The sequence below is a fragment of the Solanum verrucosum genome, unplaced genomic scaffold, assembly GCF_900185275.1.
Source record: "Solanum verrucosum unplaced genomic scaffold, falcon-dt-bn FXZP01000196.1, whole genome shotgun sequence".
Taxonomy (NCBI): Eukaryota; Viridiplantae; Streptophyta; class Magnoliopsida; order Solanales; family Solanaceae; genus Solanum; species Solanum verrucosum.
The window spans coordinates 247,608-268,222 of record NW_026020420.1 but is presented as its reverse complement, the minus strand read 5'-3'; the positions used below and the strand labels follow the sequence as shown (position 1 = coordinate 268,222).

Here is a 20,615-nt window from a genome sequence, read left to right as displayed (position 1 = left end):
GTATAGAGTAGTTAACTGGGCTGTTTAATGTTATTTTTAAGACAGGAAAGATGCCAGATGAATGGAGGTGGAGTACAATGGTTCCGTTGTATAAAAATAAGGGTAATATCCAAAATTGTAACATCTACAGGGGTATCAAACTGCTAAGCCATACTATGAAGATTTGGGAAAGAGTGGTGGAGATGAGGGTGAGAAGAGGGGTGTCTATTTTTGAGAACCAGTTTGGATTCATGCCGGGACGATCGACTACCGAAGCCATTTATCTTATGCGAAGAATGGTAGAAAAATATAGAGAAAGGAAGAGAGACCTACATATGGTGTTCATTGACCTTGAAAAGGCCTATGACAAAGTACCGAGGAATGTCCTCTGGAGGTGCTTGGAGGCTAAAGGTGTCCCGATGATTTACATTAGGGCGATAAAGGACATGTACGGTGGAGCCAAGACTCGGGTTAGAACGGTTGGAGGAGACTCGGAGCATTTCCCAATTGAGATGGGGCTGCATCAGGGATCAGTCCTTAGCCCTTTTCTATTTGCTTTGGTGATGGATGAGTTTACGCGGTCTATTCAGGAGAAGGTCCCATGGTGTATGTTATTCGCGGATGACATAGTACTGATCGATGAGACGCGGGACAGAGTTAATGCGAGGCTGGAGGTGTGGAGACAAACGCTGGAGTCCAAAGGTTTCAGGTTGAGTAGGACCAAAACGGAATATTTGGGGTGCAAATTCAGTGATGCGTTGGATGAGGCAAATGGGGAAGTGAGACTCGACACACAGATCATTCCTAAGAAAGAAAGTTTTAAGTATCTTGGGGCTGTAATCCAAGGAAGTGGTGACATTGACGATGATGTCACACATCGCATAGGGGCTGCTTGGATGAAATGGAGGCTTGTTTCTGGAGTCTTGTGTGATAAGAAAGTTCCACCTAAACTTAAAGGTAAGTTCTACAGAGTGGTAGTTAGACCGGCCTTGTTGTATAGAGCGGAGTGTTGGCCAATCAAGAACTCACATGTTCAAAAAATGCATGTTGCGGAGGTGAGGATGTTGAGATGGATGTGTGGACACACTAGGAGCGATAAGATTAGGAATGAGGTTATCCGGGAGAAGGTGGGAGTGGCCCCTGTGGTGGACAAGCTGAGGGAAGCGAGACTGAGATGGTTTGGGCATGTGAAGAGGCGGTGCGCAGACGCTCCAGTGAGGAGGTGCGAGGGGCTGGTGGTAGAGGGTACGCGGAGGGGTAGAGGTAGGCCTAGGAAGTATTGGGGAGAGGTGATTAGACAGGACTTGGCTCAGCTTCATATCATCGAGGACATGACTCTAGATAGGAAGGAGTGGAGGTCGCGTATTAAGGTTGAAGGTTAGTAGGGTTAGCGTGTTGTCTTTCCTTACGAGGGTTTGGGTTGGTAGTGTTTGTAGTAGTCCTAGCCTGGCACTTGTAGTTCTCGTCTGTGATCCTATAGTCATATGTTGTTTACTGCGCTTCGCCTCTCACAGTATTTTCTTGATGTTATTGTCTCCGTTGTTGATTATGCCTTTTTCTTATTGGATGTTATGTTTTATATAATGTTTCCTCTTCTCTTACTTGGTTCGGATGTACTTGAGCCGAGGGTCCACCGGAAACAGCCTCTCTACCTCCACGAGGTAGTGGTAAGGTCTGCGTACACTTTACCCTCCCCAGACCCCACTTTGTGGGATTTCACTGGGTATGTTGTTGTTGTTGTTATAGTTATTGATAGGGTCCCAAATATATTTACTCATTTGATCATTTTTCAAAGATATTAACTCAATGTTAATAAATTGAGGGCATAATAGGAAAAAGAAAATTCTCCTTTCTTGATTTTGTCAAAAAATGACAAGTAAAAGTATAAATCAAATTAGAAAATATTTGACAAGTAAATCCGAATGAAAGGAAAATTAAATATTTTTTTAAACATAAATACAGAGTTTGAGCAAAGTTAATGAATTCCGTCCAACTCATAATTTGTATTGTGGCTCCACCCTCGTATTTATTTGACTGATCGTATGTTTGGAGCTAATTAATTCCATGTAAATTGTAAATAAAAGAATGGTTAGTTTTGTTACGCAAGCCAGTATAAGTATGGAGTGTGGGTCTATTCTGTGATAATTTTGGTAGTAGACACATGTCTGTGAATGATTGGCTCCAAAAAAAAAAAAAAAAGAGTAAGAAGCAATATTGAGTAGAAAAAATAATTCGTAGACAATATTGTAAGAAAATTGTCTATGAAAAAAGATAGAAAATGTGACTAGATGTGGGTGCGTGAAATAAAAGAGTGTTAGTTCTTTGAAATTTATAGTAGTTTTTGAAATTACCATGGGTATGTTTGGTCTGATGGGGAAATATTTGATTTTCTTACTTATTTTTTTGTATTGGATTAGTAAAAATAATAATTCATCTATGCCTAATTACTTATCCATTTTTCCTTTTTTAGCTGTCCATAATTACTTGTCAATTTTGACAAATCAAGAAAGAACAACATTACCTATTATACCCTCAATTAATTACTTTGAAAAATGTAGAAATTTTTGAAAATCTTAAGTTTTTAATTCATCCACTTCATAATTAATAGGGGTAAAATGGTAAACTCATTATGTCAATAATTGCTTTCTTAACAGGTATGTCAATTCAAAAGTGGACAAGTAATCAGGGAGAGAGAAAGTATATTATTCAAATTTTCAGAAGTATTTAGACATAATCTGAATTCACGTGAATACATATGTTACATGATAAAGCGGCCTCCTTGCCCCTTGGTACAATAAACAACATAAAGCAAACAATTTAAACACAACACACATTGGAGATTTCATAAAACAACACAAATATCAAATACTTTATAATTAAAGATTTGTAATTGGACTAGCAAACTCAAGTAGCTCTGGATCTCTTTCAAATATAGCCATATGTTGTTCGTCCAACATGACTATAGCTTCAACTCCACCTCCACTTTGGTTATCCAATAAAATGAAGAACTTGTTAGAAGGCCCAGTTCCCATGCTCACTCTAATGGGCCTTCCCCAACCAAAGTCCACTTTATAAAGTGGGAACTTAAGCAAACTACTACAAAGATAACTATCAACTTCATTGCTTTGAAATGGTGTTTTCCCTTTATCAATTAATTTAACTACCTCTGAGATAATGGCACTTTCCTTAGCATGAAGATTCAATTTCCCCTTCCTCATTTCACCTACCAATTTTGGACAATTTACGTCTTTTTCGTTATTTATTTCTACTAAATAACCAAAAAATATATTTCCACATGTATCATGTGACAAAGGTGGATTGAGCCTTTGGCGCATATTTGCAACTTGAAAGAAGGAAGATGGTTCAAATGAACCCGAGTTATAAACTCTTTTGGTAACTAAAGCACATTTGTAGAGAAGTTCGCTCACAACTTCAACGCGAGTAGGATTTTGGATTTCTGATTCATGCGCGATTTTAGCTTTCAGTGCATTTAGTTTATCAACGGGGAACATGAACCTTTTTCCTAAATATGTTGATTCTTTAGACTTGATAGTTGATACTACAGAAGGATCAATAGATTGTGGGAAAATGGAATCTCTAACAAAGTGAAGAGATAGAGTTGCATTAATATCACGAGTCAAAATTCCCCAATTTTTGAAGAAATTGCTTGTGGTGAAACCATCTCCGATCTTGTGTGATAAGCATCCACCAATTGCTATTCCTTTGCAATCAAAATAGCTTACCTGATCAAAGTGTTACGAATATGGATTAGTCGCCTATAAGGATGACCAAATTAGCTAGCTCATGAATTCATGGTTCGTCCAATCCTTTTAAGTTGCAGTATATTAATGATCTGCTCATTTATTAACTTAGTTCATTTTGACTTAGACAATCTAGCTAGGATGATTTGGATAGTTCAAATTGATCCATTCGAAACTTTTCAAAATATTTTTAAAAATAACTTTTTTCCCTTAATATGTGTTATATAGTGATAATAAATAGAGAGAAAACTTTATTAGGTGATTGAATAAATGATTAAAACTATATAAGAGTTGGACATGCTGAGTATCTTTAGTTCATCTTGACTCAATTCATTTCGCTCAAGTAACCTTTTGATGAGTCATTTATTGACTCATCTCATTTTGACTTGTTCAAATTCAATTTAAGTAATTCCATGTGTATTTACTCATCACACTGTTTTACTTGTCAAATTTAGCTTACTCTGCTCATTTGACACCACTAATAGGGAATACTATATGTAAGAATTCCATGGGGTACATCCTATTTGGACATTGATATTTAACTTGTAGCTATTTTCAAAAATACCTATTATGGAACAACTTCAGATATCTGGTGTTTGAAATTAAGATATCAAACAAAAATGTTTTGCAGTTACATATGGCTAAAACTCAGACATATTTGAAGTCATAGCAAAAATGAATGAACTTCAATCATATGTGCATAAACTTCAAGTAAAAGTAGCTGAACTTAAGTAAAAATGACTGAATTCAGCTATATATGTGGCTAAAGTTCAGGCAAAAATAGTTAAACTTCAACAATATGTACATAAGCATTAAGTAAAAGTACATAAACTTTAGTAAACATGACTGAATTCAGTCATATATGGCTGAGGTTTAGGCAGAAATAGTTAAACTTCATTCATATGTGCTTGAACTTCAATTGCATATGAAAATTCATATACTGCATATCTCAAATTGTTCTGATGTGGATAGACTTGCAAATTTTTACGTACTGTGAGTGTGACTTAAATGATGATCCCTAAATTGAATATAGATGGTTAAACAAAACAAAAACCAAATTGACTCTCCTTACTTGAATTGTAGCTAAATTTCCTTCATGCATGTGGGCATAAGGTTGCTCAACAGGAAAAACAACATGTTCATCATTGGTGTATGGTTGTCTAAAAAATTGAGACATGGGACAATGTATATGAACATGTGATAACTCAACTCCCATGTCATTACAATCAACATAATTGGCATCATCCTTATTCAATCTTCCAGCATAAGGATAATAAAATGAAAGAAGTTTTGAAAGTGATTTTTCAAGAATTTGAGACACGTGTGTGGGTTCATAATTACCAATTTTTGGGTAGAAAAATGCCATAGGAATAGACATATGCATAACTTGATCAATAAATGAAAGTTTGTGAGATTTTTTAGTAGGAGGAGTGAGGATAGAAGGTTTGATTATTTTCTTGGAAATCAATGAAACAAGTGATGACGCCATTATGCTTTCAAGTCTTGAACAACATCAGAGCTACAATTTATAGCATTTTAGTTTTAACGACGTATTCAGGATTTTGAGATGATGAGTGCATTATTACAAAAGATAGATTTAAGATATAAATTTGATCAATTTGACATTTAGGTTCTTATCACTAAAAATCATTAATTTAAAATTATAGGTTCAAAATTATTTTCTAGATCCAACCACTTGGAGAGGTGTTACCCAATTTTAGAAAGGAAAATAAATAAGATAAATAAAATATTCAAATTTCTAATCTCACATAGAGACTTGCACCCAATCATCATCGCACGTCATTATATGATACTTTGAGTGTAGGTTCACACATATATATATTTAAATATTTTTTTAAAAATATAACACTACTATATATGGTTTCGGGATGAGGGCATGGATTCATGTGAACCTGGTGACCTCCTCCTGGATACGCTCCTTCTTAGTTCTCTTGAACCTGTCTAGAGAGAGAGGCAGAGTCAGATTTTTAATTTATAAGTCGTGAAATGTATTTTTTTAATTTACTAAATGTTGAATAGATTATTTGTACATACTTCTTCTGTTCGGATTTAACTGTCAAATTTTGACTTGTCACACCTATTAAAAAAATAATGATTGATATACCGAGTTTACCATTTTACCCATATTAATTGATTGGATCTCAAACATATTTACTAATTTCATTTTTTCAAAGACACTAACTCAATGTTAATAAATTGAGGGCACAATAGGAGGAAAATTGTCTTTTCTTGATTTGTCAAAAATGACAAGTAAAAGTAGAGATCAAATTTGAACGAAGAGAATATTAAATAATTTTCTTAACATAAATACAGAATTTGAGCAAAGTTAATGAATTTTGTGGAACTCATAATTTGTACTGTGGCTCCACCCTTGTATAGATTAATAGAGTCTATTCCTATCTTGTTTTTGGAGCTAATTAATTCTACGAAAATTGTAAATTAAGATAAAAATTTGAATTACAGAATGGTTAGTTTTGTTACGCAAGCCATTAATCATTATAGGCTGTGGGTCTATTCTATGTGATAATTTCGGTAATAGACATGTGCCTTTGAATGATTGCTACTGCTGCCAAGGCTTAAAGCCATTCACTTGTTACTTTTCTATCTAGGTATTTTATCCTGATCAATTTTTGAGTATTCAGTTAAAAACCATTTTGTAGTAAAGTTATAACATGCTAAATTTTGTTGGGATGTTTTAAATAAATAAAAAAATACAAAAAAAAAAAAAAAAAGAAAGAGTAAGAAGCAATATTAAGTAGAAAGAATAATTCATAGACAATATAAGTAAGAAAATTGACTATGAAAAAAATTAGAAAATGTGACTAGGTGAGGTGCGTGAAATAAAAGAGTGTTATTTTTTTGAAGTTCATAGTAGTCTTTTTGAGATTACCAAGTGTATGTTTGGTACGAAGGGAAAATGTTTGATTTTCTTAATTCCTTTTTAGTATTGGATTAGGAAAAAAAATATTATTCCAATTTCCAGGAGTACTTAGATATAATCTAAGCAAATAGTATGACATCATACTAGAATTCTCACCCTTCAACACATATTTGAACCATGAGTCAGGGTCAGGATCAAATCTTGGGTTAAGGTTGGGGTCGAATCTCGAATCGGAAGTTTGATAGTAATTGAGCCCCGGGTTAGGATTGGAGATCAGAATTCGGGAGTTGGGTCTCGGGCTTGGGGCCAAAAGTTAGATCTTGGGTCAGGGTCGGGAACATAAGTTGGATTTCGAATCAAGGTAGGGAGTCGAGTCCTAATCCTGACTCGAGGGATCGATCCCAACCCAACTCGAGACTCGAGTTTGGATCCCAACCCGGCTCAAGACTGGACTCTTGACCCTAACTTGGGACCCTCGATCCAAAGCAAAATGAGGAAGAGAGATATAAAGTGGATTTTAATTTGGTTGGGGAAGGCCCATTAAAATGAGCATGGTAACGATCGAAATATCCAAATAGTACAAAATAACATAAATACAACTATAGCGCCTCGATAAAAAAATATTGAATTCACGTGATACCTATGTTACATGGTAAAGCGGCCTCCTTGGTACAATAAACAACATAAAGCAAACAACTAAAAAATACAACACCTATTGGAGATTACATAAAACAACACAAAAATCAAATACTTTATAATTGAAGACTTGTAATTGGACTAGCAAACTCAAGAAGCTCTGAATCTCTTTCAAATATAGCCATATCTTGCTCATCCAACATGACTATAACTTCAACTCCACCTCCACTTTGGTTATCCAATAAATTAAATATAACGATCCGTTTGGTCGTTTTAAGTACTAGAGCTTTTTATTTCATAAAATACTTTCCGATAGATTCTAAATTGATATTTTGGACTATTTGTAACTACAATTATAGAATTAATGGGTAGTTTTAATAATTTATTTAGTTGGTGGTTAAACAAAATAGCATTAAAATTAATAGTGGGTCACTTTTACTACTTTTATAATTAGTTAGGTATACAATTAGGGTAATAAAAGTTAAATCAAATAAAAGGAAGGTTATTATTATTTCTATCCCAATACAACTTATGTGCGAGAGAACTCAACTTTGACGTCGTCAGAATTTGATAAAAACTTCTCGAGGTAATGCATAATTAAGATGGGTTAATCAACTTTGATATTTATATGTTAAAATTGGGAATATTGGGTTCTAGGTGTTTTAATTGTGTTATATTTTGTTTTGGTTTTCCGTGGTTAATTAAGGTTACCGGTGCCTGGCGGTAGAACTCAACTTTAATTTTCAATTCTTTCTATAGTTATCTTATTATAAATTAAGTTTTGATATATTGAGATAGGTACTTAAATTTTAGGTGTATTGAATTATTTAAATTCCATTAAAGTTATGCTAATTGGAAGAATTAAGACCTACCCTTAGGATTGAACTTTAGGAAATTAATTATAGAATTAGGTGAGTTCTTGGGTTTAGGCTAGACATAGAATAATATGAGTGTTTATAGACTCGTTAACTTACAAATTATGCACATATACTTGATAGATTGGAAATGTTCGGAGGCATTGAGGAAAGGAAAAGCATTGGAGAAGTAGTTTGCTTGAGTTTGATTCTTCGGTGGAGATAGGTTATGGTTTATTCTATTTGATAGATAGACTCTTAATAGTGATTGATATGCATTGAGTGATATTGTGAAGTTCTCTATGTACTTGATTGTGTGGTTGTGTAGCTTGGTTGTGTGGTTTGTGGTTGGTCTGAAATCCTTAGACCGTGGAATTTCTAATCTTGAACCCTCTCTATCGAAGTGATGCCTTGAATAAAGAAGGCTTGATGAAATATTGTTAATGAAGTGAAAACTGGTGATAATAAATGATAAATTAATGATATATTGGATCGGATGCCACGAGCCGGCATGGTATCATTGGATCGGAGTGTCACATTCCGACATGGTATTATTGGATCGGAGTGTCACGTTCCGACACGGTATTCTTGGATCGGGGTATCACGTTCCGACACGATAACATTAAAGAGGAAAACATATTGAATTAACTGAATGTACTCAATCTCAAAGAACTCAATTCCCAAAATAGCTTAGTTTGGAGGCATGAGTCATCATGTGTGATCTTGATATTGTTGACTGATTACGTACTTACTTTAGTGTTGTTGACACTGGTTCATGTTGTTTGTTGCTCGCCACCTGCTAAGTGTCATAGTCGATTTTATACTATTATTCATTACATATTAGGGTTGGCCGAAGATATCTACTTAGTACATGTTGCCCTGTACTGAGCCCTACTTATGTTTTTCTTTGTTTTCTTTTTGTGGAGTGCAACGAGTGTACCAGTGACTTCGGCTCGCTCTCAGCTCTATCCAGTCTCCAGCACATCGGGTTCCAGGGTGAGCTATTCATTCTAGTTCGTGTTGGATTCTCTTGGTCATGACATGATGTCCTTAGGTTTTGGGCATAAACTATTTTATTCATTTATTTTGGTGTCTTTAATACTCTTAGACTTAGTATTTGAAGATTAGATGTCCTTGATGTGATGACTTTCAGGTTTTGGGGATAATGTGTAATAGACTTTAAAGGTTGATTTGATTGGTTACTTTAATAAGTTTTGAGCTTCCGCATTATGATTTGTATTTCATAAGTTTAACAAGTAATATATGTTGGGGTTTGAATTCATTGGTTCGCCCACTTAGAAGGTTAAGTGTGGTGCCACTCATGACTCATTTTGGATCGTGACATAAAACCACTTGTTAAAAGGCCCAATTCCCATACTCACTCTAATGGAGCCTTCCCCAACCAAAGTCCACTTCATAAAGTGGAAATGCAGTCAAACTACTACAAAAATAATTATCAATTTCATTGCTATGAAATGGTGTATTTCCCTTTTCAATTGATTCAATTACTTTTTGAGATAATCACATTTTTCTTAGTATGAAGATTCAATTTCTCCTTCCTCATTTCACGTACCAATTTCAAATAATTTACGTCTCTTTCGTTATTTATTTCCACGAAATAACTAAATAAAATATTTCCACATGCGTCATGTGACAAAGGTGGGTTGAGCCTTTGACGCATGTTAGCAAGTTGAAACAAGGAAGACGGTTTAAATGAACCCGAATTATTCACTTTTCTAGCATCTATAACGCATTTGTAAAGAAGAGAGCTCACACCTTCTGAGCGCGGGTAGGATTTTGTACTTTTGATTCATGCGCAATTTTGGCTTTTAGTGCATTTAGTTTATCAATGCGGAATACAAGCCTTTTTCCTAAATAAGTTGATTCTTCAGACTTGATAGTTGATACTATAGAAGGATTTAGATTGAGGATAAATAGAGTCTTCAACAAAATGAGAATGAGATGGTGGTATTGCATTTATGTCACGACTCAAAACTCCCCAGTTGTAGAAGAAATTACTTGCGGTGCAACCATCTCCAATCTTGTGTAATAAGCATCCACTAATTGCTATTCCTCCGCAATCAAAATGACCTACCTAATCAACATGTCGTGAATCTGAATTAGTCATGACTCGCGAATAAGGAAGGCAACATTATTAGGCCATCGATACATGACTCGTCTATTAATAATTCAATCTGTTTTGTTTTCGTTTAATTCAGCTCATCCAAAAGTTTGAGCTAAATATATGGTATAAATTAAAATATCATCAAATATTCTTTAAAAACTTTTTTTCCCCTTAATATGTTATATAAAATCATACTAAAGAGAAAAATATATATATTAGGTAACAAAACAAACATATATATATATTGAATGATTAAAATTATTTGTTTTTCAACATTTAAATATGTATAATTTATGTATATGTAAATATAATTAATATACAATTCAAAAAACAATACAAAAATATATAAATTTAATAAAATAAAATCATCATTTAAACAAATGAAAGTTTTATATTCGCTAATGATGGTGGAGATAGTTTGTAGTCGAGGTGATGGTAATGGTTGGTATTGGTGTTAGTGACTAGTAATAGTAGTGGTGACAATTATAATGATGGAGGTGGTTGATACGTATTGTCGGGATTGGCGTGATGGTGACGATAAAGTTGGTTGATGTTAGTCGTTAGCATTTCTTAATGTATAGCAAAATTAAACAACTTACCTGCATTGTAGCCAACTTGCCTTTCATTGTGGGCATAAGTTTGATCATCTACTGGAAAAACAACATGTTCAGCATGAGTGAAAGGTTGTCTAAAAATTTGAGACATGGGACAATGTACATGAACATGTGATAACTCAACTCCCATATCATTACAATCAACATAATTATGATCATCCTTATTTAATCTTCCAGCATAAGGATAATACAATGAAAGTGTAATAGAAAGTGATTTCTCAAGAAGTTGAGATACATGTGTAGGTTCATAATTGCCAATTTTTGGGTAGAAAAATGCCATAGAAATAGACATATGAACAACTTGATCAACAAATGAAAGTTTGTGAGATTTTTTAGTAGGAGGAGTGAGAATAGAAGGTTTCATTATTTTCTTGGAAATCAATGAAACAAGTGATGGCACCATTATGCTTTCTATATTTGGTTAAGTAAAACTATTCACTAGAGCTACCATTTATAGAATCTAGAGACGGAAATATAATTATTTTTTAAAGAGTCAAAACTACCTCTAAACTATGCGAAATAGGAAATTTTGGGATAAAAAATGCCCCCGCCGTTATCCTAATAGACCACAAATACCTTTAAAAGTTAAAAATCCAAAATTTTTATGACGTGACAAACCACGTGGGACTAATCCCTCCACCTAAGCGTTGTTACCTAGGATTCACTTTTTTTAAAAAAAACTAGACATTTAGAAGCGATAAAAGTCGCCACAAAAGCCCAGAATATTGCCACTAAGATTTTCAATGATTTTTAGCATTAAATTATGATTTTGTGTTTTTTTTTCTTCATTGTTTTTAAAAAATCACCAATGATATCGATCAAGGATGAGTTTGAAGACACTATTTATTTTATTTTATGTCATATGTATATGTATGCATAAATGTACAATAATGTAGTAGGAGATTTCAGTCGAGAAGTAATTTTGATGATTTTCGTAATAATATTGGATGTTTTTAATAGTGATAGTACATGTTATTTTGTTTTAGAAAATTAGGTTGCAATCGAAAATTAATTATCATATTTTTTTATTGAAAAAATAGGTTTTACTAGCGAATGGCTATTGCAACCTTAGTCGCTGCTAAAAATTCACTCAAACCCTTTAGTGACAATATTTTAAGATTTTGTGGTGACTTTTGTCGCCGCTTAATGTCCAATTTTTTAAAAGTAAATCATAGTTGGCAACGCTTAGGTGGAGAGTTTAGTCCCATGTGGTTTGTCACGTGACTAAAAATTTGGGTAGTTAACTGTTGAGCGTATTTGTGGTCTTTTGGGATAACTGCGGGGTATTTTTTATCCCAAAATGTAATTGAGAGTATAAGTGGTTTATTTCACATAATTCAGGGGTAATTTTAACCACTTTCCATTATTATTATAATTTATTGAATAGATTATTTGTACATATTAAATAAAAAATTTAACACAAATACAAAGTTTGAATACAAAAAATTAGTGAATTTTGTCGAACTCTATTGTTGCTCCGCCCTCGTATATTAATAGAGTTTATTCCTATGAGCGTGTATTTATTTTTACTGATCGAATATTATTTTATAAGATAAAAATTCAACATATATATAAATAAATTAAGACAAAAAAACTACACAATTAAAGAATGGTTAGTTCTGGTACGCAAGCCATTATGAGTATGGATTGTGGGTCTATTCTATGTGATAATTTTGGTAATAGACATGTGAAAATTCTTTGGCTCCCAAAAAAAATTAATTTGTAAAAACAAATTTTATATTATTTTTCTAGTGTTTTTTCATATATATAAATTTGGAGGTTTTGTTGTAAGAGAGAGTAAGAAGCAATACTGATGTTGATGTAGAAAGAGTAATTCTTAAATAGCATAGTAAAATAATTCGTGAAAATAAAATAGAAAGTGTGAATAGTATTATAATGAGATATGTGAAATAAAAGAGTGTTATCTCTTTTAAATTTATAGTAGTCTTTGGAGATTTATCAAGGGTGTGTTCAGTAGGAAGGAAAATGTTTGATTTTCTTACTTATTTTTTGGTGTTCGATTAGTAAAAAAAGTATTATCTTCAAAACATTTAGGTATAATCTAGACAAATAATATGACATTGGATTTGAATTCCTACCCTTTAATAACACATATATGAGCCTCAAGTCAGGGTTAGGGTCGAATCATGAGTCAAGGTTGGAGTCGAGTCTCCAATCAGGAGTTAGATAATTGAGTCTTGGGCAAGGTTAGGGATCAGAGGGTGAAAAGTTAGGTCTTGGATCTGGGGTTTGGAACTGAAGTCAGGTCTTGGGTTGGTGTCAGGAATGAGAGTCGGTACAAGTCTAAATCGGGGTCAAAACTGAGGTCCCAAGTCGAGGTTAATTAGGCCTTAGGTAAAGGTTGGGAGTCGGGTACAGCGAGGTTGGAAGTCTGGTCTCGGGTCGGGGTAGAGAGTCTAGTCTTGTTCCCAACTCAAGACCCTGACCCAACTCTCTACCCCAACCTCGATCCAAGACCCGACTCCCAACTCCAACTCGGGACCCTTAACCCAAGAGACCTGATTTTCAACCTCAACCAAAGACCCCGACCCTGACCTGGGACCCCACTCCCAACAATTATCTTGAACTATTCTCAAACTATTCTCCTAGAAAATGTGAAGTAATTAAGAATCTCAATAGATGAAGGATAAACATAGAAAAAACCCCGAACAATTATTTTAAACTTTGAATAATTCACTTATTTTATATTATTAAAAAAATCCAACAATTTATCTATTACGGACTAGAGGAAATATTAAACGTGTTTTATCTCGTTTGTCAAAAAGAGCCCCACGGCCCCCACCTATCTCTCTGACTTCGGAGAGCCACTAAATAATGATGTTAGGCACCTATTTGAGCCACTAAAATCATTCATTTGGCTAATTTTTACTTTTCCATTTTAAAATAATTGTCATTTTAGTTTTATTTTTAAAAAAAAAACTGTCTTAAATAAGTGTTACCTTAATAATTCAAGATAACAAAAATTTTCAACTATATTCTTTACTTCATCTTTTGAATAGTGTTTAGTTTTCAAGAGACTTAGTTTTCAAATGGTGTAGTGAGGTTGTTCCTCCCTTAATCAAACGTCCCGAGTTCAAGCTTTGGATATGAAAAAATCCTTGGTAGAGAGCGTTTTCCCCATAATGGAGCCCTAGCAGGGCGAATCAAGAATAATGAAGCTCCGATGTGGATAATAGACATCGAGTGAAAAAAAAATAAAAAAATAAAAAAATAAGGAAAATTTACAGAAATCCCACCTTTTAGTTTACTTATTACCATTATCCCCTATAAATTTTACAAATATCCAAAATTCCTCATTTTCGTGTATCAGATTAGTGTATCATGTATAAAATGTACATCCGATTAGTGTATCATGTATAAAATGTAATGTATCTTACTTAACGATTAATGTATCTCGCGCATCAACACTTATATTATTGTATCCGTTTGAGGGATTTCTATAATTATAAATTTTTAAGGAATAAATTGTAATTTTACCTTAAAAGTATGTGATTTCTGTAATTTGTCCAAAAAACTATGTAATGACATGGGACTTTGGATGGGGGCAGGCCCATTAGAGTGAGCATGGAAAATGGGCCTTTCAACGAGTAGTTCTATTTATTGGATAACCAAAGTGGAGGTGGAGTTGAAGTTATAGTCAAGTTGGATGAACAAGATATGGCTATATTTGAAAGAGATCCAGAGCTTCTTTGAGTTTGCCAAATCCAATTACAAATCTTTAATTATTATAAAGTATGTGGTATTTAATCTTGTATCATTTTGTAAATTTTATTTTATGTATGTTGTTCAAGTCCAATTTAATCGTTGTTTTCTGTTCTTTAGTGTATCAGAGTAATATATATAGGTTTACGTGAATCAAATAGTTTTTGTCTGAATAGAGTAATATATATATATATATATATATATAATATTTTGCATTAATAATACAATAACTAGTAGTCTAGTACTCACTTTTCCATTTATTAGGTTGATATCTAATCCAATAAAATAGCATATTAGATTAGAAATTAATGATATTCATTAAACAAGAATGGAGTGGAGAAATGGTCTTCTATTAATTGATAATTAATGAAATCGTGTGCTTATACTCCTTCTATCCAATACTAAAAATAGTTGTTTCATATTAGAGAAATTCAGAAAATTAATTAATTTTTTTCTATATTATTCTTGTAATTTCTTTAAAAAAGTATTCACATTTATTTGTAAAAATTTCAGGGCGTTTTTAAGGGATTAATTAGTAAAATTATTTTTTTATTCATGATTTCTTAATATACGTATAAAAAATAAAGTAATCAATTAATATGAGACGAAGAAAGTAATTGGTAGACAATTGAGTTCACATGGTGTTAGCTTAATCATTAATCAATGCTTACTTTTTTCTTCTGACAGTTGCTCAATACTTGTACTATCTTAATTAAGGATTTAGTAATAATTAACATTAAATGAAACGTGGTTATAAACCCCACAGCCATTACTAAATTATATTTTATGAATAATTATGTATTTGATTTTTGTGATATATGATTCAATCCTATTTTTAATCAATTAAAATAGGGAAACTTAGGCAGAATAGCTAATGTTTACGGTAATTCTAATTTGCAGCTATTGTTTCGCCAATCTTGTTATTCATCTAATTTGTATAAATTAGGAATTTGTATGATTCAGTTTATGATTGTATAAATTCAGAATTTTGTATATGATTATCCTAGCTATTTGTATACTATATATGAAAAATTCATTAAAAAAATTACCCTATTTGTATATTGGCAAGCGAAATATATAAACGGAGTTCTGAAAAATTGCTAAATATATAAAGACATACTTTATATATACTTATCCTATTTGTATATTCGCAATCAAAATATAAAAACAAATAGAAATATACAACCACAACCTCTATAGCAAACAAAACTATAACAATGAAACACAATTATCAAAACTATATTTATATAGCCTTATTATGTCTATTACGTTAGCTCCTGAAATTTTCTCATTAAAATATGATTTTTGGGCTTTTATGTAGAAAATATGTTATGTTTGACTATTTATATATAAATAAATATATTATCGTTAATATAAAGTGACAAATAACATAACACATATGAACTGTCAGAGAGATGAAAAGTGCACCAACTCAATTAACTAAAGGTTTTGATGTTGTAAGTAAGATATCATTGTAACTAGATCAATTTTTTTTATTAATAATAAATGTCATTAACCCTTATATTTTATACATCTGACATGTTTTGTTTGTTTTTTGTTATTAAATATTTTGCAGGGTGTGTTAATATAAAATTTAACAAAATAATGATTCAAGAAAGCAATAATATTTTCATAAAACACTTGACTTTATCCATATATTATAATAGTATTTCCTAAGACTTTTCCTAAATAAGTGCATCTGAATTAGTCATAAGTAGATTGATTATGCAGTTAAAACAAGAAATATTCTTTTAATACTTATAATAATCTTCTTCTTCTTTATTATTATTATTATTTTTTAAAATAGAATTTTATTACGTCAGAAATTTCTCATGTAATTTCATATCTAGAACTTTAATCCAAAATTTCTGATTAAGAAGGAAATAGTACTCATCAATGTTATCTCTCTATCATAACTATTGTTGGTATTTCTAAAATACCATCAAAGTTTTTTATAACAACATCCTTTGTGTCGATACTTTTTTATTGTTATAACGAAATATTATTATTGATCATAATTTCTGTAAAATGTTACTCCATTATAGAGAAAGCGTGTTATAAAAAGATTTGACTATATTACTATTCTCATTTAATTAACTAAAGTTTGAAAGTTGGCTGTTAGTATGTTAACTTCCCAAAGCAGACCATAACTTGCATTTATTTTCAATCCTTTCTGTTATTCAATTCATCATCTTCCCAACTGTACTTTGACATCTATTGCCCCTTTTATCCCAAAAAGAATTTCTTCTTTCTGTCAAAAATATCACTTTTTTCCCTTGTAAAATCTCCTGCTTTCTGCTAAAAGATTTTCATTTTTTTGTCTTTTCACCTCAATGTTTTTCTGCCACAAGATTTAAATGTTTCTGTTACTAAATTCTTGCTTTCTGTTCAAAAAATTCGCTTCTTGTTCCTGCTAAAACGACCTCGTTTTTGTCCATTAAGTTCTTGTTTTCTGCTCATTAAGTTCATTTTTTTCTGTTGAGTTCTTGTTTTGTGCTAAAAAGATTCATTTTTTTTCTGTGGGGTTCTTGTTTTCTGTTTAAAGATTTCATTTTTTTTATGTTAAGGTGTTGTTTTGAGCTAAAAAGATTCATTTTTTTTGCTGTGGGGTTCTTGTTTTTTGTTCAAAGGTTTCATTTTTTTTGTGTTAAGGTGTTGTTTTGAGGTAAAAAGATTCATTTCTTTCTGCGGGGTTCTTGTTTTTTGTTCAAAGATTTCATTTTCTACTGTTAAGTTGTTGTTTTGAGCTAAAAAGATTCATTTTTTTCCTGTGGGTTCTTGATTTCTGTTCAAAGATTTCATTTTTATTTGTGTTGTTTGGATTTAGTTCAAAAGATTCAAGCTTTATTGATTAATCCATTAATGGGGTGTTCAGCTTCTCGTTCCTATGACTTTGTTACGACAGATCCACAAAATCCATGGAATTCTTCATCTTCTTCACATTCACAATCTCCATATTCATACTCAGATTCATCTTCAACTCCAGTTTCAAGAACCCTTTCTCTTTCTACTCCTTTGGTTCATCATCCTGCTATGTGCAAAGGAGATACAAATCATTTGGTTTCTCTTACTTCCACTACTTATGGTTCCCTTGTTTTAATTGACCCCCAAATTCCAAACCCTAACCCTAACCCTAGTTTCCATGGAAATTTCAAGAACCCTCCTACCCAAATGACAAAATCCCTAAATGGGACTGAACCACAAGACCCTTTATCTCCTGATTCAGTAATCAACACTTGGGAGCTCATGGAAGGACTTGATGACTTTGATTTCCATATGGTGCAGTCCAAGATTGAGTCCCCTAGAAAGGTTAAGTCTAAGAGTCTTGATATCCATAATGAATTGGATACAAGTGAGTTGGAAAAAAACCTATGAGTTTGTTGAGCACTCGGATTCGAAGCCGTTATGGAAGCATTTGTCTGAGGAACAATTGCTTGCTAAAATGGATCCTAATGTAGCTTCAAGCTATAGACACGCATTGTCTTCCAAAAGATTTGTGTACAAAGAATCAGAAGATTGTCCAAAGCCCGAAATTGTTAGTTCGATAGAGTTAGAGTCGAGTAACACAAGTTTGTTGGCTGAAAATGATTTCCATTTAAAGGGTAAGGAGGATAAAATACAGCCTGAAATTGTTAGTACAATAGAGCTAGAGTCGAGTAATGCAAGTTTATTGAGCTCATTGTTGCCCAATAATGATGCCCATTTAAAGGGTACAGAGGATAAGATTGTTCTGTATTTTACTAGTTTAAGAGGAATCAGGAAGACTTATGAAGAATGCTGCATAGTGCGAACGATCTTTAGAGGTTTTCGGGTGTGTGTGGATGAAAGAGATGTATCTATGGATTCATCATATAGGAAAGAGTTGCAAAGCATTTTGGAAGGAAAAATGGTTAGCTTGCCTCAGGTGTTTATTGGAGGAAAGTACATTGGTGGTGCAGAAGAGATTAAGCAACTTCATGAGGCTGGAGAACTGGCTGAGCTCGTGGAAGGCTTTGCAGTAAAGCATTCTGGTTTTGTTTGTGGAAGCTGTGGCGATGCAAGGTTTGTACCCTGCCCAAATTGCAATGGAAGTCGAAAAGTATTTGAAGAGGAGGAAGGGAAGTTGAGGAGGTGCCCTAGTTGCAACGAAAATGGACTGATTCGATGCACTGGCTGTTGCCCGTGATTATTGATTCGCATTTACCATGTACATGGTTCCACTATTTTATTAGAGGTCTATGAATTTATGTTCCTACTTATGTATTGATATTGAAATGTGCAGTGTCCTCTTGTAGACCGATTTCAGGTGTCCATATTCTCTTGCCTTGGAAAATTTCATGCTCATTTTCTTTTTGAACAACTCGAAAGTAATAAAATCTCTGCAGTATGTTCTTCTTTGCTTGCCCAGTTCTGAACAAATATGTGATATGGAAATGTTATTGTTTCTTCTATTTTGAGTGGAAGTATTCGTGGGACTCTTAAGAGATTTATACCACTGGTAAGGTTTCGACAAGTTTGTTCTGCAGCATGTAGTATCAACTGTTTTAAGCTCGTGGATTCATGTTTGGAAATTCTTTCTTTGGTTTACTACCTCTATTTAGCTGCTATTAACTTTGCATTGTTGATATAATATTCTATGGATTACGACATATTAACTTGATAAGCTGCTTGTTGGAGAGAAAGTACCAACGCCAATCTACAGTCTGAAGCTAACCAACTTTTCCAATTAGGTCTTGAGTTAGTTCAGACAGATTTGGACTGGAATTGAATCACAATATACTATTCTTAACGGAGATAAGTATTTATCTGTAGATGTCTATCATTTACTAACATGGTGCAATTTCATCAGTTTAGAATGACTGATAATATCTGTAGATTTCTTTCTATGATAGAGTGATTTGTCTCTTTGAGTAGATTTATTAGCTATTCTCTTTTCCACATGTTCTATCTTGCATGTCAGACCATTTGGCAACCTCAAGTGGTGGTGAAGTCCAAAAGACCTGCAGAAACAAATTCTACGGATAATGTTTTCCGGAAGGTAATGTCCCTTTCTCAGACTGAACTGAATTGGGAGTTTTCTTCTTATGATTTTGAGGATACATACTTCAAACAAGATGACTGTAAAGCTCTTATGCCATAATATTCAGGGCTAGGCGGCTTCGTTCTGCTTCTGTATTATCTTCTCTTTTTGTGGTGCAGTTATTTCCATGTTTTGTTTGGTATATCAAGAAATTTAATGATTTTATCCACCATCTGCTTGCTCCATTGGTGCAAGACCTCTTGCAGTGTACAAATTTCTATTAATTTGCTTGTTGCTTTCTCAGACACATAACGACACGTGAGTCCTTTCCATTTGCCTTAGCCTTGGTGGGGATGAGTTATTTAATACTTGTGCTAGCTGAATGTTGTAGCATGTATTTGGTGAAATAGTCGAGGTGAACGCAAACTAGTCCAGATGCCTTCTCTTTAAAAAATGAATTTGTTTGATGAGTTGCTTTGAAGTTTTCCCATATTTTTGTGGGGTGTATGTAAGCTGGTAGTATATATCAGCAAGTTGGTGTTTTTTGATATAAAAACTTGAAGTTGGTCAGAAGTCAATAGTAACACTGATTCAAGTAGAAGGCACTGTTGTGGTTGAAAGGCTCACATCCGTTACTGGCTTCTTATGCTCTTTGTGGCAAAAACACTAGGTGGTTTCTTTACATCTGTGAAAAACTTCGATAGATAGAATTAGCTAGTACTTGTGATGGTGGGAGGTAGCAGGTACTCGTGAAATTAATCGAAGTACAACAAGTTGAATACATAAACATACACTCAAATTTGGCCTCCAACCGGTATATAAGCACTCCAACTTTGAGAGTGCACATCTAGACACCTCAACTTTATCTCAACTAGCAACTAAACACTCCAATTCGTTCCTATTGTGTCTTGCGACACTCAATGCTGACATGACACATGAATTTTTCTAGTGTCAAAATGATTATTTTGTAAGTTGGAGTGTTCAGTTGACACAACGGAGACGAGTTGAGGTGTCTAGATGAT

At 33.2% G+C, this 20,615-nt stretch overlaps 1 protein-coding gene and 1 pseudogene across 1 annotated transcript; one reads left to right on the top strand and one right to left on the bottom strand.

Annotated features, from left to right (window-relative positions):
• Positions 1-2,855: 2,855 nt before the first annotated feature.
• LOC125806891 (acyltransferase Pun1-like) lies at positions 2,856-5,229 on the bottom strand. The gene is made up of 2 exons (XM_049486647.1): positions 4,813-5,229; positions 2,856-3,722 (listed from the first exon to the last, which is right to left on the bottom strand). The coding sequence occupies exons 1-2, from the start codon at positions 5,227-5,229 to the stop codon at positions 2,856-2,858; spliced, it is 1,284 nt and encodes a 427-aa protein (XP_049342604.1).
• An 11,520-nt stretch (positions 5,230-16,749) lies between these two features.
• LOC125841087 (uncharacterized protein At5g39865-like) lies at positions 16,750-19,611 on the top strand (annotated as a pseudogene).
• The last annotated feature ends 1,004 nt before the right edge of the window (positions 19,612-20,615 follow it).

Excerpts from the sequence above, each read along its gene's own strand:
- LOC125806891 (XM_049486647.1), bottom strand. The coding sequence starts at position 5,229 with ATGGCGTCATCACTTGTTTCATTGATTTCCAAGAAAATAATCAAACCT. Across the intron at positions 3,723-4,812 it reads GAAATTTAGCTACAATTCAA|GTAAGCTATTTTGATTGCAA; the intron begins GTAAGGAGAGTC and ends CACTTTGATCAG.